At 40.8% G+C, this 18,059-nt stretch overlaps 1 protein-coding gene across 2 annotated transcripts in view; it reads left to right on the top strand.

Annotated features, from left to right (window-relative positions):
• Positions 1 to 18,059, top strand: part of LOC148657637 (aryl hydrocarbon receptor repressor-like) — a 91,641-nt gene that overhangs the window by 63,054 nt on the left and 10,528 nt on the right. For both annotated transcript variants that reach the window (XM_088644144.1, XM_088644145.1), the window contains 4 exons: positions 4,015 to 4,127; positions 10,841 to 10,930; positions 15,126 to 15,261; positions 16,022 to 16,155. In XM_088644144.1, coding sequence (XP_088500270.1) covers positions 4,015 to 4,127; positions 10,841 to 10,930; positions 15,126 to 15,261; positions 16,022 to 16,155 — 473 coding nt within the window. The remainder of the gene's footprint in view (positions 1 to 4,014; positions 4,128 to 10,840; positions 10,931 to 15,125; positions 15,262 to 16,021; positions 16,156 to 18,059) is intronic.

The following is an 18,059-nucleotide window of genomic DNA, read 5'->3' as shown; positions in this document are numbered from 1 at the left end:
TCCCAGTATAACAATCGCAGCAATGTGAATGTTCTCTGGATCGCCTTAGTAATATGCCACAGCCACTTATCTCATAAAACAGATACCAAAAGACTTTGGCAAGCCTCAGCATTATTTTTTTTTAAAGCCTAACGGGACTAAAGCCAGTCATACTGATATATTCTAGAACTGCATTGTAAATTTTCTGCACAATTGTGGACATGGTGACTGAGTAAACTACACTGGGCAGTGTGATAAGTGCACTAGATAGTAATGAAAATATGTGTCTGAAGCAGAGAGCCAGGTTTCCAGCTCTGCCACTGGCGCTTGTAAAACAGTCAACTGAACAGAAGAAAGGCCGCAGACGAGAGGAGCTAATCAGCTCGTCTAGCTTGATTGGTAGTTTGTAGGTAATTAATCCCAGGATCTCCTCCAGACGTGTCTTGAATGAAGCCAGGGTTTGGGCTTCAACCACACGGCTGGGTAGCTTGTTCCACACTTCCACCACCCTTTGCACCCTTTGGGCAAAGAAGTACCTCCTGTCCTCACTTTTAAATGCACTTCCATAAAGATTTCACTTGAGTCCTCTGGTTCATAAGCTGACCTTTTCAGTGCCTTTAAGGATTTTAAACACTGGTATCGGGTCTCCTTGTACTCTTGCCTGTTCAAGACTGAAAAAGTTCAGCTCCTGTGTATTTAGTTGCACTACATGAAGCAGAGATGTGCTACCTAACTCTTTACCGAGTGCATACAGTATGTTTGAGTTCTGCTCTGTTTTTTGTGAAAAGCAAATGACCAAAATGAATAAAATAACTTTAAGCTTTTAAGGCAAACCTTTAATAAATAATGATTCCATTTCATTCCATTTATTTGTATTTGCTGAATTCATATCCTCTCCAAAGTTTTCATAAGGTGTGAAGGGTGATTACTAAGTCATGAGCAACTGAGGCTGGATTGAGAAGAGTATATAAGCAATAATATTTGTGGTTGGAATGATCTTCTTGGGTGTATTTTACAGTCAGGAAAGAACTAGGTGATTATACAATGCCTATCCTTAGGTGGGAAGAACATTTCTGCCGAAAATAAGTAAACAGTTCTGTGGAGATGAATACAGTCAGTCCAGTTTACATTGGTAAGTGGTGTGTGAGTAAGTTAAACAAAGTCTGGGATAAGTTAGAATTTAGAAATAGCACATTACAATCAGTTTCAGCTGGAGATATTTGGTTTTCTCAAATGCCATGTTGGATCTGGAATTGAAAGAGATTTCTTTCCATGGATAATATCTTTGAGCTTACACGTTTTTTTTATTGGGTTTGTGAGGGTCACTGCATGGTTAAAGGCAGCCTTTCACAGCCCAGTATGACACAGAGTTCTCAAATGAGCCTGTTAGCTCAAATGATTATCGCAGTAATCAAAGTGTACCCCATGTGCTCATTCCTTGTTAAGGAAAAAAGGGACAGAGTGGTATCATAGTTAAATTGTATTGTCTTTTGTGCTGTGGGAACATGGTTTAATTTCTGCTGCTGTCTGTAATACCATTAATGCTGGGTCATTGGAACCCAAGAACAAAAGAAAGATTACAAAGATTACCCATATCCCTCTCATTTGGTTTTAATAGCTTATTGATCCAAGGAACCAAGGATGTCATCCAGCTGTTTCTTGAAAGAAGCCAGGGTATCGGCTTCAACAACAAGGCTGGGTAGCTTGCGCCACACTCCCACCACTCTTTGGGTAAAGAAGTGCCTCTGTTCTCAACCCCGAACACACTTCCACATGGTTTCCACTTGTTCATTCTGAACATGTCCCCTAACCCTGTGTCTTTGCGGAGTTTGAATACTTGAATACTTGTATCATGTTTCCTCATAGTCTTCTCTGTGCATTAATTTTTTTAGCCTGAGGCGATAGGGCATTCCCTTAAACCCTGCAATTCCTGCGGATGTTCTCCTCTGAATTCCAGAGGAGCCATACCTTGTCTGTAACACTCGCTCGGTTCACCTCTCATGCCTGAACAGCACCAGGAAGCGCTGGTGGCTGTAAGGAGCCGAAGGGTCACCTGAGCTCTACAAGCACTTGTCCACCACTGCCGTAAAACTCACAGAATACTCTTTTGTTTCTGAATGTAGGCTCTGTTGGCTGGCGGCAAACTTCCATTGCATGCATCTGAATCATGAAATACAAATGTTAGACAGAAATTAAGAGTCTCAGAACAATCGTCACATAATGCATCGTCATTTACAGACACATTGTTAAAACTGAGTTCTTGAGTTCTTTAAGCCAGGTAAATATTTAAATGCCAGCAAAGTTTCAAAATACTTTTTGCTGTAGGAAGATTTATGAAACCGCACCTGGTTTATTTAATATTCTTAACTTGTGATGGACTGTTCTTTAAACTGTTCTTTAAAATATTCAGTATATATTTGATGTTTTGTATTAGTTGTCTGTAATGTCACCAAAAATGCCTGATTTACAGGTAAATTGCACATTACTTTGTGTGATTTTCAGAAAGTAAAAGAATATTAGTTCCGTCAGGCTTCCATATTGCTCACATATGGAGGTTTTATTAACAGTGACAGCCGAGGGGTTTGCCACATTTAATAAGCCCTTGTTGGGAATGGAAGACAATCACATAAAAGATGGCAAACTACTCGTTAATAACATCGAGAGACTAAATGTCACATTAGAATCAGCTTTTGTTTTGGCTGGGCATTACAGGGTGAAAGGACTGAAGTGAAGTGGAGCTTTAATTGATCGCATTACTGCCAAAATACTTACTTACTGGCCTGTGCCAATCAGGAAATCAGATTCTTCACATGCCCTGTTAACACTGTCCACCTCTGACTCCCAATAAAAAGTAAAGAGCAACCAGCTGGCCGTATTGTGTAGATTTAATCCAGAAAACTCCAAAAAAAAAACATTCATTCTACTTTGCTATTGTCAAAATATTTATCTGATCATTACGATCTGATGTTAAGTCTTTAAAGAACAAAAAGATGAGAATCAGAGTGTGGTCACAATTAGAAGTTAAATACTCTGAATTGGAAAAATTGTTTATAATGGTGAGGGCACTCTGAGTTTCTCCAGTCATAAAGTGTCTGAAATCGAATTTCAGAATCGAATTTTATTTTTCTTCAAGGTTTTACAATGCGCTCAATACATTAAATATTTTAAAAAAGAAAAATATATTCTGATGCATAATAATAGGCAAACATGATACAATATTAAGATGCCATATTTTAAGTGTATCTTATTTTGAAAAGTTATTTGTAGACTTTACTTTCTGTAATAATAAAATCAGAAGCATTTATTGTATTTTAGTCACTTTTAAACTTTTTAATGCATCCATTCAGTCATTTGCACTTACTGATTTTGGTTACCAGACAATTTAATTGCATTTTATTTAAATAACTTCCTAAATAATTAAAACCTTGTTTTTATTCTGTTGTTACTGGATCCTAAATAAGAATTGCACTGTTTTAAAAAGTACAGAAATGCGAAAATTCTAAACAAGATGTCAGAAATAAATTTTGAATAGCATTTTGTGGTAGGGTGGTTTTAAATGCAGTTTAGAAATTGTCGTGAGAATGAAACACAGTCAGCCTCGATGTTGTGCATGTCTCACACCACAGGAAATTTGGCATGTCAAAAAGGGATTTTCTTAGAATGCCTTCCTCATGCTAAAAAAAACTTAAAACCACCATATTTTTGCATAACAACAGTTGCGTAAGATACACTATACTGTACCTTGACAATACGTCAATACAGAAGATTTTTTTTAAATCTCACTTCCCAGCAATAAAAGCCATTCAAGCACCTGTGGTACAGTATGCTAATTGTATCGTTAGATGGCATTCCGAGAGTCCCTTTCAATAATCACTGTATCAACGACAACACGTATCGGACAGCAGGCAGATCGTTGGTGATTAATGACAGCAATCACCCATGATTTTTGTGCTGTTTTGCAGCGTTATACTGCAGCTGAACACAGCCTTTCATGCAGCATGTGTGTGATCACCACCGAAAACATCTTTCTTACAGCGATTCAAGAGAAGCCATCCAGAAAGCACATCAGCCAGGCAGCCAGTCAAGACTCCAGGAAAGACAGCCTGCCAGTGGGAAGCAGTGTCACAGAGAGTGAACTATTGCTTGAGGTGAGATGAGAAAAGAAGGTCTTTTTTTTTTTACTTTTTAAAAATTTCAAAGTGCATTTCTGTCATTTTGTCATCTCGCAAAAGAAAGTCAGTTTTTCTAAGCAGCAGAGAACAGCACTGGCACCCAGTGGGTAAAATGTAACGCCAGCGGCACACGTATGACACAATCCTGGAAAGTGGCATTGGAGATGGAGGGTTGTGTGAGACTGGTGCATGTTGGCGTCACGGGTACAACAACGGGCCACAGAATCAAAGGCAGAGCCTGGCTTTGTGGGCTGAGCCCTGGAGGAATATCTGACAGGGCTGATCGTGAGTAATTAATTAACCTTTGACTCATCCAAAGTGTGTGATTTGCCATCACAGTAATATTGAAATAAAATAATAGAAAATATATATATATATCGCTTCATGTTAGTTTCGTTCTAACAGTGAAGTGTGGAAGACGCATGCGTCAAACAAACAAAAGCAAGCTCGTCCAGGTATTTCGGACTCCTGACGATGTGTTGATTCCTTTGCACAGACGTGTTCCGGTTGGCTTTGCCAAAGGCCGTAGTTTGTTCGCTTTCAGTCACACTCTGACTGCTTGCATGGAGGCGGTTTCTGAAAAAAAAAAGGCTAGTCTTCTTAGCTGCTCCTTGAGCCGCCACAGCTTTTACGGAGCAGGTAAAATCTAAAGAAAAATACAATTCATTCGCTGATCGTCTCTTTCTCTGAGACTATGCTGTGAGCAAGACTCAAGGAATCTCTCTGGCTCTTGATTGATTGATAATTGAACAAGACAAATCAACAGCTGGATGAGCCCATTCAACCCCTTAAGAGTTTGTTGGCAACTTTTTAAACTTTTGACATCACGAAGCAATGATTAATCCCTTTGTTTATAACAACTGGGAAAAATATCTAATTCCTGCAAGTTGGATATAATTTTAAAATGGTCTTGTTAACTCCAGAATGCCCCTTGTCCTATTACTGCACAAAACCAGACAACGTGACGAATGTGTTGTTGTGTGCTTACCGTACAGGGGAATACATCTCAGTGAGCTGCAGGAGGCAATGTATTCTTTTGTGGTAATATCTCAGCGTGGATATCTCAGGATAAAGTCACAGAAGGACTTACTTCATAGCAGAGAGAGCTGGAATTCCCAAGTGGTCGAGAAAAACTGGAAAACAAAAGATAAGATCAGATCACTTTATTGGCCATAAACAATTTCTTGCATTAGGAATTTGTCTTTGCGCATTCCCCAGCTTGCTTTCCATGAGACACGCAGACAGGGAGAGAAGCTGGGGGTCAGAGCGCAGGGTCAGCCATTTATACAGCGCCCCTGGAGCAGTTGGGGTGAAGGGCCTTGCTCAGGGGCCCAGTGGAGTAGGATTCCTCTGCCGGCCGCGGGATACAAACCGGCAACCTTCCAGCCACAGGCGCAGATCCTGAGCCACAGTGTAGTGACCTCTCTAAATGCCAAAGTCCAGCAGGCCCTGGCTTGCTCAAAGATACCTAGGGAAGTGGGACAATGCCTTTTTCAACTGCTTAGAGGACCCTGTGAGCAAGCCGTGTGTGAAGGGCACAGCGGGCCGGTGAGCTGATGGGATGAACTTGCAGACCCTGGGTTACGGCCAGTTTTCCACCACGCAGCCTCTCGGCTGTGAGTCATGGCCGCCGTGGTGTTTTGGCTGAGGAGAACATGGTAGGAACTGGGTGGGCCAGTTATCAACAGGCAAAATAAAAGTTCAGAAGTTCATGGGGAACGGGGATATACAGTATATGCGATCACAGTTGTAGGAATTAAAGAACGTGCCACGTGTAAAAAGAACCATGTTTTACACGGGATGGTGTCTGTGATGCTTTGAACAAAAATCTGTTGTAGGTGTTTTTTTCTAAATTCTACTTGTACAAAGCTCTTGCTATACTGATACATTTCGACTTTAAGTGAAGCTGTCTCTTGATTTACTTTTTACAGCCAACATCCTTTTGACATCCGCCTGGCCAAGACGTAAACGTCTTCTTTGTTGTTGTTTTTTTTTACTGTTTATAAAATAGTTTGGGTAAAAAAAAAACATCGTCTGACTTATTCGTCAAAGAATAGCAAAGAGAAAGCTTCATACCAGCATGTTTCAGGGCCTGTAGGCACGGCCCATGTCAAATACAATGTTTAAAAATATAACTAACATACCGTGAACAGTGAATGAAAAAGTCATCTATTATTTTAACATACCACTCAAATTAGGTAGCTGTTAGAAGAGCCATTACACAACAGAACCTACAAAGACCCAGTCTGCATCTGAAACTGGTGTAACACTAGATAAATAAAGACCCAATTGACTGTGGAAATGTTTTGCCCATATTGCGTGACTTGAAATGCTGCTCTCAGTAAGTGATTGATACAGGCCTGCGCGATTGTGCAGAGGTAACCATAGCAACTGGGTCTCTTGGGGCACAGAGATGCCAGAGTGTTTTCCTCTATTCTGGGGGAGGACTGAAATGTTTGGAACAGTTCTTATTTAATATGCTGTGACCCTGACAAAAATACCTTTGATGTATTTGTGAACAATGTTTTGTTCTGAAACAAGGAAAACCATCAGGATGTACTGTATGAACGGGTGTTTTAAACTCAACACACCCCCATGTGTTCCAATATATATGAAATTTCCTGAGAATGCTTCACTATTAAATAAGAAGTGTAAGATCACCAGCTGAAGTGTACTAAATAAAATCTCTTTTAACTTTCACTGCCTTAGTTATATGAGGCACAAGGGCATATAGTGATTTAAATTGAACTGAAAATGTTATTTGGATTCAGTAACTAACAGGTGCAAGTTTCCATTACGTAATCAAATTGGAATTACACAACCCCAGAAAAAGACAAGAAAAAAAAAAGCTGTAAAAAACTGTATAGGGAAATCGGAATGCTCCCTCCCCCAATCTCTCCTGTGCGCAAAAATATACAGGACCTTATGAGCAAACCCTGAATAGCACCTACCCTAGTTTGAAAGGGAAATGCATAAGCAGTCTTTAAAATACCGGAATACCACAAAGCATATTAAAATTACAAAGAAAAACAGCAAACATCAGGAACTATCTTCAAATGAGGTTAGGAAGTTGAATATAATAGGAAACAGCTGATGTATCTGTTCTGAGGTTCAAAATATGTATAGAATGATAGTGAAAAAGCTCATACAGCTTGGCTCTCCGCTCGCCTGTTATAGGATATACTGTAAGTATATCAGATATAAGAACAGCTCCCATGTGTTACTAAACAGAGCCCTCTCCAGAGACCTTGAACAATGCTTTTTGTATATTTATCCAAGGCCATGGACATAGTTGTTTCCACCTTCTTAGGGCTCTTCGGCACGGTACAGCCATATCTTGACCAGCAAAAATGTCTTAATATGAGTGGAATTGACAGAACCATCTCTCTGCTTGTCTTTGAGTGAATGTCTTGACATGTTCATGCCTACTGTATAAACACCAATGTTATATACTATATACAATGTTATATGTAACGTGGATTTTCAGCGGGGGGGGAAAAAAGATGATCCTTCTGATCCTGTCTATTGCCGAAATATACAGTAAAAGGAGAACAACTCGGAAGCGCGTTTAAGGTTTGTCACGCAGCATTTCGAGTTTTGAAATGCGACTCCTGTGCCGTTTGATTTGTCACACTGGAAGGAAGCAGGAGCAGTTAGTGGGTCAAAGCCCCCAGCTGCTTAATGGCTACGCAGTTTAAAGCTGTCAAACAGACTCTTTGTCAGATTTAGCTGCGGCCCGGAGCAGAGTGCACCTTTCGCCTGCTTGCACATGCGGTTGTTTCATGTGTTGCCCTACGTACACAGACAGCTCAGAAGACATCGACACATGCTAATAGATTATGGATTGTTTAAGTAGGCTGTGGTCATGATGCTCAGTCATGTGCTTCCTTTTTACTTACACAGCCCAAAGGATATTGTCTGCGTGAGCTTGCTGGCATCCATTTTAAAGGGGTGGAGAACCCGTAATAACGATCTTCTCCGGGATTTGGTAGGGATTGTTTTTATGATGATTGACTTTCATGTCTAAAAAAAAAGCCCCACGGCAGGAACACACAGTAGATTGAATGTAGATTAGAGCAGGGAGCTGCGTCGGCGTGTGATCTGTAAAGGCGCAAGCGGGCATCATTTCCACGCTGAAAAAAACAAAGAGAGCCACACACGTTTCTGTCTTCGGGTGCCGCAGTATTCTTGTGTCAAAGACATGCTGTCTAGCCGACATGACGGTGTGTGTACCCCAGAGCACTGGCATCCCATCCACGTGTGGGCCTGTCTTGAGCCTTGTGCCGTTGGGACAGACTCCGGGCTGTCCCAACCAGGAGTAAGCAGTTTTCCGATGATGGCTGGGGTGGCCAGTGCATCAGAATACAAAAAGTCACTCCTCTACAGGTAGACGTTTATTAGGTCCTCTTCCCGTATATCTTACAGCAGGGGACCCACTTCATCCTGCACTCAGCTTCAGGATCTGCGTGGGCGACGCACACAGCAGACTTTCTGTACTGGCAGCCCCCCTGTGCAGCAGGTCAGATGGAGGAGGAAGAATCCGCTCCTTCAGCTGAATTCAGGCGAAACGTCAGGATGGCCAGACTGAGTAAACCCAGTCTGTAATTTAGCCATGGGATCTTTACTGACCAAGTAGTCTGGACCCCCGTGTTACAAAACAGGCACCTCCCACACCACAGTGTCCCCTCTGGGGTGGAGAGGTGGCTCTGTGGCTCAGGATCTGCGCCTGTGTCTGGAAGGTTGCCGGTTCAAATCCTGCGGCCGGCAGAGGAATCCTACTCCATTGGGCCCCTGAGCAAGGCCCTTCACCCCAACTGCTCCAGGGGCGCCGTACAATGGCAGACCCTGCACTCTGACCCCAAGCTTCTCTCCCTGTCTCTGTGTCTGTGTCTCCATGGAGAAAAAGCTGGGGTATGCGAAAAGACGAATTCCTAATGCAAGAAATTGTATAGGGCTAATAAAGAAACATTATCATTATCACTGGGACATTGTTGTGGAAATTGTGGCCTAAAGAGAAGATCGCCACCTGCTGGTCCCGAGTTGTGACAAGCTCAGGCTGCATGGCAGTAACCATGCTGTTGTTTATGTACCGTATGTTACACTTTACAATGCCCTGGAAATCAGAGGTCTGTCAATTTTCTTTACTGGAAATGTTTTTTTAAAATAAATTAATTAAAAAAAAACACCGCCATATATCCATATGTTATTTTAACTCGCATAAACCTGGCGTACAGTAAGAGCAACAAATTAAATGGGGATATTGAAAACGTTTTTCCTGCTTCCCGAAAAACAATGCGGACGTTCCGATTGTTCCATCTGAGGTGGCAGATGTGTGAAACTCTGACCACGCACTTCATGCCCCAAGCCACAAACAGCTTGGAAACGTCCCTCCGTGGCAGTTCTGCGAAAGCAGAAAACCCACAACATGAAGTCAGCGACCAGAGCCGGGTCGGGGCGGAGGAGGAGACGCGGCCGTGGCCTGGGACGGCTCGCCTGGGAGCGAAGGTGACAGGTCCTGGCAGGGGCTGCGCTGCGAGTCACGCGATCGCCAGGACTTGGAAGCTGTACAAACGATGGAAAAATGAATAAATTACAGTGTGTAAAACTTAATCTCTCATTTCCTGACCTCAAAAAATGTAATTCCGTTGCAAAGACAGAGTGCGGATTTAATTGAATAAAAGTGTGCGCAGTGGTGTAGAGTCATATGGTAACCAGGTCAGTCCTTTCAACATTGTGTACAGCAGCCTCCAGATTTATTCGTACCCTTGATGAACCACGTGTCAAAAATAGTTACATATATTTCTAAATGCCTGATGTTCACATTGATTTTTCCCTGGGACTTAGCAGTTTGTGAGCTGCTTGGCCTCAGTAGCCTCGAAGAGGCACGCCGTTAACTGTCCACCATTCCTGCTGCGCATGTAGCAACTCTCCAGCAGAAGCCCGCTTGAGATCTGCTTTCTTCAGCTCATCCCATATACAGTACATAACGGTTCGGCTGTGTCATCCTCTCCAGGTGTGTGAAGAAGGAGGCTCCACGGCTGAAATGTTGTCCCTCTTTTCTTTTACATTTAAGACATTTTATCCTGGTGAAGCCAAAGGTTTCTGAAGGAACTACTTTTCTGCTCTCACGTTCGTTTGAAACCAGTCTCCCATCGTCCTCCTGGTGGGGCAGAAACCACCCTGTTAGTCTTGAAGGTCTTGGTGACGGACGGACTCCACAGGAGAAACTGGGGCGTCTGTGGGGTCCTCTGTAGCCGAGACTGGAGCTGCAGAGGTTCATGACTTTGACCACCAGAGAGCTCTCGGACTTGAACCGTGTTGAAGTGGTCTGGTGTGCTGTGCTGCAGTGTTTAGCCCGGTGGAAATTTCCAAAACCTTCTCTAAACCTTCCGAGGCTTTGCAAAACTACCGGATGATCCTCAACAAAATCTTTTGATTGTGTTTTTAGAAATCTAGGTACAGTAGGTAGTGTTCATGAATAGCTCCATGAATAAATTCAGAGAAAACGTTAAAAAACTCAGCAGCTGGTGTCTCTGAATCCAACATTTATAGAAAGTTTTTCAGGGTAAAATAGGCCATCCTTTCAGGGCAAGTCAATTATGTTTACAAAAAAGCAGTTCTTGAATATTAGCACTTAAAATGTTTTCTACGTGTTTCTCAATCTTTTTTTTTCTGTCCCTGTTTTCTAGTCCTTGAGTGGTTTTGCCCTTGTGGTGAGCACAGATGGAATGATATTTTATGCCTCATCCACCATTGTTGACTACTTAGGCTTCCATCAGGTATGTATTTTTTATGAGCTCTGTTTTTGCATTAGGTTCAACAAGGTGAAACTCTTTAAAACCAAAATCCAGTGTGGAGCAGTCGTTAAGGATCTGTGTGTTTAATGCCAATTCTATGAGTTCAAGTCCTGGGTGAGTTACTGGTGCAGTACCCTTGAGCAAGACAATTCACTCAGATTGATTTGGTAATATGCCCTGCTGCATTAATGTGCATAGAAAGCATCCAACAAATGAATTAATAATAATCACACAGAAACTCATATGGAAATCAATCACAATTCTACAGGCATAGATGCAACCCAAGAATGATTTTTTAAGTAAAAAATACCTTTGATGAGAAACAATTTAGTGTTAATAAATGCAAACTTGTTTATACAGAACACACAGAACCATGATTTGAAACTTAAGAAATGTGACAAGCAAGTTTGTCCCCATCTAAGCCAAACCTGCTTGTACGTAATGAATCTGTGTACGTGGATGCTTGCTCCTAGCCAGCAGGTGCTCATCTTGTTCAGATGTAATTCTAATCGGATCTGTACACATGACCTTTGCCACAGAAGGGTTTCCAGTGTCCAAGAAAGCTGGAGCCTGTTTCTGCACTTTCTGTCCTCATCTAGAGGCAGTGCTGATGGGTTCATATTTTCAGTCCTTCACCTTTGCGAGATGCAGGAGCTCACCAAGGGAAAATTTACTGACATGGCTCATTCTGAAGAAAGTTCTACTTTTAATAATACCAGGATAGAGGAGGCTGATGTCTGACAGGTAGCACTTAACATTAACCAATCTCCAGGGCCTGATGGTATTTTCCTGAAGGAAAGAAGAAATGTTACTCATAGGCCATTATCAAAACTCTTACGGCAACCACTCAAGATCCATTGACTGGAAAATTGCTCATGCAGCACCCACCCATAAAAAAGTGGGTCAAAGCCAAACCAAGGAACTATAGATTTCCTTTCTAACTATATGTAGTCTAACTTCAACTACATATAATGTTATAGAAACAATATTTAAAATGACAGGATTGCCTCTCTGGGAATAGAATTCCAGTAGAATTGTCAGCGTGGATCTGAAAGAGGTAGAGAGAAATAAACCATTAATGTAATTTACCATTTCAGATTGGAGGGGTGGAGCTGAAAAAAATAATCTCAGTTTACCAGCAACAAAGCTTTAAATATACTGTAGCAGGAACAGACTGCAGTGAGATTTAATAGTTCAAGTGAGATTGTTCCTGGTCTCCAGGTCAGGACTGGGAACCACTGTTCTAAATGGTTGTGTTTTTAGAGATCGAAGTGGACCAGGTCCTTTCGTTGTGTGTAGGTTCCAGTGAGTGGCGTGATCTTGTGTTGGAACACGTGCTCAGACAGATGTGAAGTTTACCGTAATCCTGTGACGCTGCACAGCACACAGTGGAACACTTTTCCAGTGGAGAAGGATCACCTCGCAGCTGCTGGAAATTGAAAGCACAGCTCCTGATCCTGCTCCATGGCTTCCTGCCTGTCAGACTATGCTGTTTTCAGTAAAAGCTCCCTGAACTCTGCTGAGCACAGAGGCAAATGGCAGGTCAACTTTTTAAGGAGTGTTTTTAAGGATTTGAGGTGTTTTTCTAAGGTCATGAGTTCCGTACAGTGCTACAGTACATTCAGTGAGTGTACATTGTTGTGGCAAGGATGGAGCAGACTGAAGTCTTCTGTATGCCTTTTAATTATTGATTTTATTAACTGGGGTGTCTGTCCATTTGTGCTGAGATAATCCCACATCCTCATGAACTAAATCGTTTCCTAAACTGACCAGCTTTTTACAGATCACAAACCACATTAAGACATCTGAACGTAGTTTGGATGCCTTTTTTTATGTTGTTTCGTTACATTATGAAGAAAGTGCCCTTTTGTGTTTCACACAAACAGTAGAGCCAAGATACCTAGAAGACAGCTTACTTCAGTTTGTCATTTCTTCCACTGTTTATGTATCACCAGTGTACTTGGATGCATGGGCAGCTGTTTCTGTGTGATTTGACCATGTGGGAGTGGTGATTTGTGCCTATATTGACACTGGTCACAGTTTCTCATACTTTACGAAAGTCAGCAATTTGCTTGGGGAGACAGAAGGGTTGTTATACAGTATGTGTGCGTATGTATGTGCTTGAAGACCCAGGATTATTCATTATACAACATTATTACAGTCTTTCATTATTGTGTTTAATTAACAACAAACACAAACTGGAGATTGCCAAACACACAGGTCCCTTTTTGTCTGATTTTTGTCACCCACATCGCTATGTGCAGTACCTCCTGTGTTTTAAAACGCTGTGTGTATTTTTCCTTCCTAATCTTCCTAGATGTTGAAATTGTATGAAGTCTGTAAGATGTCCAAGAGAGATTGGTGTTAAGTTTCTATTTTGTGTTCTTTCTGTTTTAGTTTCTGATCCTATCACATCTAGCAGTTCCAGTTTGTTTTTTGGACTATTTTAGTGTGCTAGACTAAAGGCTGTCTTTATGAAATCTTCCATAGAATTCAGTGCACATGAATAAAGATTTATAAAAACCCTCATACTACCACATTCTTCATACTCTTGGTTTTGAGAGATCTTCAGTGCTGCAAAACAATCCCTGCATTAAGTCCTGTGACAGACTGCTTACATCTAATTAATTTGTAAATACATACAATTAATGCTGTATTTTGAATGTTATGCTCGTTAAAAAAATTAACCAATAAGGATATGTAGTATACTGACAAAAAATAAGATCACAGCCTACAAACTGGGTTTTTGGTTGTGTTAGTACCCCAGGTTACTTCTATATTTACTTAATATATAAAATATAGAGTATGTATAAATATGTTCAATTTATTTACAGAAAATATAGTGAATATTTATATTGAAAGATGTTGATAATTGAATTAAACAGCAGCAACATATCTGGAAGCTGTCTTTGCTGTTGTTTTACAAAACCACAGACTTTCACAAACATTTGTGACACCCAAATAAAATAAATGAAATATGTAAATGGGACACACATGACCAAAATGATGCTTTAGAGCCACGCCACAATAAAGTACAGAAATTCTGCAGAAAAAGCACTTTCTTTTGATGTGATGTGTTAGTTTGTAATTATCCTTTGAAGAACAGGATTCTCCAGCCAGGAAAAATATTGCTTATTCTTTTTTACAAGAGAATCTCACACAATAGTCACTTGATCCGCCTGCTGTTGGGAGTTTGGGGTGGTTTCAACTATTGGTGGCTCTGCCATGTGTTTAGGTTCTAGGATTGTTTTGCAAGGCAAATATTCAAACCCTTGCGTGCCTCCGATCTGGAAATTATGAGGAGGTTAAATATTTCAGAAGGAATCTGTCATTCATGACAGAAAGCAAAGCTAGCGCTGGAAAGAAAGAGGAATTGTGAATCCGGGATGAGTTGCAGGAATTTGCATCAGACCGCGGACGTGGTCCTTGGTACTCAGTGTCACGCAACGAGTGACACAAGTCAGACCAAAGTGGCCTTTCTCTCCTTTCCAGGAAAAGTGAGCTTTTAATTGTATAGACCGTATAACATCTGACATTAAAGGCTCCTACAGTATATAAACAAGGAGGGAAACTTCCTGAACCGCTGTAGCTATACGTCAGAAAGACTTGAAGAATAAGTAACGTTGCGAGTTTAGTTTATTTGTGTCAGATATACATAAAAATGACCTCATGTTCAACACCCAGTTAAAATATTCGAAAATAAAATAAACCATACAACTGAAGTCTTTACGAGTAAAGTACACCGATTTTCAGTTCTAATGCTTTTGTCTTCGTTGATCATATGCACTTTGTTGGTAACATGCTCGTGTTAATTAAAACCCTATTAGCTTTTCCGTGTTTTACACAATTTTGGGTCTACTCTCTTCATATGTATAGATGCATCCATGCTTTACAGTTAATGACAACCAGTATTTTTGACAGGACCAGTTACTTTTTTCATTGGATTTGGAAAGGGCTTACAATGCAAACAATGCAATGCCTACTGCTAGTCCGATGTTAATGTCCCGACGAATCGTTTCCGCATGGCTGGCAGTGAGGGGATTGATTCAAGTGCACTGGGGGGTTAAAATGGGCATTGCGCATTGTTTGCAAACACAGCAGACATTATTAATGAAGGGCACTGGAGCTCTGGCCCCGATGTCTCATCTTCTGTCCTCTCCTCGTGGCTCATTCCCAGACGGATGTGATGCACCAGAATGTCTTTGATTATATCCATGTGGACGACCGACAGGAGTTCAGACGACAGCTCCACTGGGCCATGAATCCCCCTCAGCAAGTGTCCGGGCAGGACCCTCAGTTAACAGCGGGAACCGGTGTGTATATAATTACGAGGCACAGAAACAGAGAGGCCACTTCAGAGGCAACAGCCAGAGAAGGATTTCCTAATGATGATCTCAAACTACGATGAAAGAAGACTTAATTGCAGGGGGAAGGACAAAGATACTTGATGTCCTGAGCAGCTCTCTGATTTATTCACTTTAATCTAGTTTTGCTAATGTTTCAGGGTGCCTGGTGTTATTTGGCCTCGTCTGTGTGGATCTTTTTAAGTGGAAAGACTCAATAAAAAAAAAAATCCTACGGGAATCATGATCAGATCAAATTTACAAGTGCAAATATGAAAATATGCAGAAACCAGTCATGACAGGCGAAAAAAGAACCATTGATCCTGTCTTAGCTACAGCGTACTTTGTGCCCCTCAGCATTATCAATTGAATATTAGCTCTAAAGCTGTGCGTATTCTTGAAAACAGATGCCGCCCGAAAGCTCATTACACACACAGTGACAGATTTTATTTTAAAAATCCGTTTCTATGCAGAAAGATACAGTATCCCAGGCTGACAATTAAACATTTCAGCAGTACTGCAGCACCCCTAGATTGAGACTGTGGCGACGTTACAACATTGCAAAGAATGTAGAAATGTTTGCCACGTTTCTGTATTAAGCGTCGACTTTTTGCCCGTATCGCCACAACATTACTAGGGTTGCTGGGCCTCACTTTAAAAACCAAAGGCTGCTTTCGCCACCTGCCGCTGCTGTAACTTGGAAATAAAGCTGATGTTCTTCTTCTTTTAGGCGAGGAGTTTATGTTCGGCAGCCTGTTCAGCTCCCAGGAGTCGGACGGCGTGCCTCCAGAGTTCTCCTGCTTTCTCAACCGGTGCTTTATCTCCAGAGTCCGCTGCCTGCTGGACAGCACCTCGGGCTTCCTGGTGAGCGGACAGGGCAGGTTCGGCACAGACCCTGCCTCCCCCGCCGGCCGGGCCGGGCTGGGTCAGACTGGGTCGGGTCGGGCCGGGCGCACCTCTCCTGAGTTCAAAGTGCAGGCTGTCGTTCTGTATGCGTGTTTCCAATAACCTGAGGCTGCCCCCGTCTTTATTCCCGTGAAACACGCGTAAAAGAGGTGTGGGTAACAAAGTGTTTATTTAAAAACGCTGGATCTGGCAGTCAGATCGCAATCACACTCATGTCCTTTTTACTGGTAAAGAGAGCAGCTTGATATGGGCAGCAGGGTGAATATTGTTTGTTTTTTTTAAATAGTACAGTTAACAGAATAAGATCATCCCTATTTTACTCTAACCCCTAGGGATCTTCTGTCTTTGCCTCTTTGAAATACACAAAATGCAAAAGACACAAGCAGCTGCAAAAAAGAGGATTTTATTCCATGTTGAAACATTGTGCACCTTCCCCTTGTGTATATCTAATACTGTCTTTTACAAATTAAGAAATGAATAATAGCAAATTAAAAATAATTGACTATCTTCATATGAAGAGTTTAATGGATTAAGTATAATTGTAGTATATGTCTCCGGGAAACAAAATTTTACCTAATAATACATAACTTAGAACATGTACAGTATGTGTCTTTTTATAATAGTTCTATATGACAGTTTCTGCTGAATACATTATTCTGCATCCTGCTGCAGTTCAGAATAATGTAAAAAAAAACATTTTAAAGGGGTTGTTTGGTTAATATCAGTGAAATTCTTCCCTTAATTAAAAGTCATTTTTACCCAGTACGTTTTATTAAAAAAATACTTCACGTTGGTTTGTTGCTTGAATAATTGTGAATGTTTAATGAGTTACCACCTTTACCCTTTCTCTCCAAGAGAAGTGATTAGGATATAATATTGGAAGCACACAGCTCAGGTTAGTCAAAGCTGGGTGAGCCAAAGACCTCTTGGAAGTCCAGGGTTTTCTTTATATGTCTGTAAAATTTCTTAAGTATAATTCGTATTCTGTATTGTTGGGGTTAAAATTCTACTTGGTTAGACTTTACTGCAAGTTTTTTTTTTTAAATTTTAAATGCTATAATATCATTGCTCAAAAGTAATGACATATTATAAAAATACATATAAAATATATTTTTTTATACACAGTCAAGCCATGTAATGACCTCTAGTGAAAGATATTGAAAACTGCATTTATTAAAACTTCCTACAGTACGTGAGAAAATGTTTTTCCTACAGCTGCTTGCTTTTAATTCTCTGACTCATTACATTTGTGTTTCTGAGGAGTATATGGAGAACAAAAAAGGTGGTGATGGAGAGCATGAGTAATTTAGGATAACTCAGTATTAACTGTGGGGCTGGGAGCAGGAGATGGAGAGACCGGACTTGTGTGTAGTCGCTACATTTACCCATAGTGCCCATAGGACTGACCTGTAGTATTTAAAATGAGTTTGTCATTTCAGATTTCTGTATTTCTGACTTTTATAAAGACCATAATGTACCTAAGATATAAAGGTATTTGTAAATGTACAAATGTTCTGACTTAAGTAAAAACTCTACTGCAGTTTATTAGCTCTTAACTCTTTTGCTCATGTGATTGATTCTTCAGTTTTATCAATTATGTTATTGATTATTGACTCAAATCATTATCAGCCTAAAATGAATGATTTATAAAAGTGCACTTCCTGTGATAGAAATGTACTACAATTTATAGTATATTTAGTGTAGCTTATAACTAATTTAATGGCGCTATACAAGGAATTAAGCAGTTACATAATTAAAACTAAATTAAAAATAACACTTTCCTAGTCTATGTAAAACCGTGTAAGTCTATGTAGTTGTTGTACTAAGAGCCTGTTCGTGAAAAATAAAATAGATACTGTATG

Source organism: Lepisosteus platostomus, chromosome 8 (genome assembly GCF_059453375.1).
Source record: "Lepisosteus platostomus isolate fLepPlt1 chromosome 8, fLepPlt1.hap1, whole genome shotgun sequence".
NCBI classification, from domain to species: Eukaryota; Metazoa; Chordata; class Actinopteri; order Semionotiformes; family Lepisosteidae; genus Lepisosteus; species Lepisosteus platostomus.
Note: the sequence above shows the minus strand (reverse complement) of the source record. Positions and strands in the feature narration are given on the sequence as shown.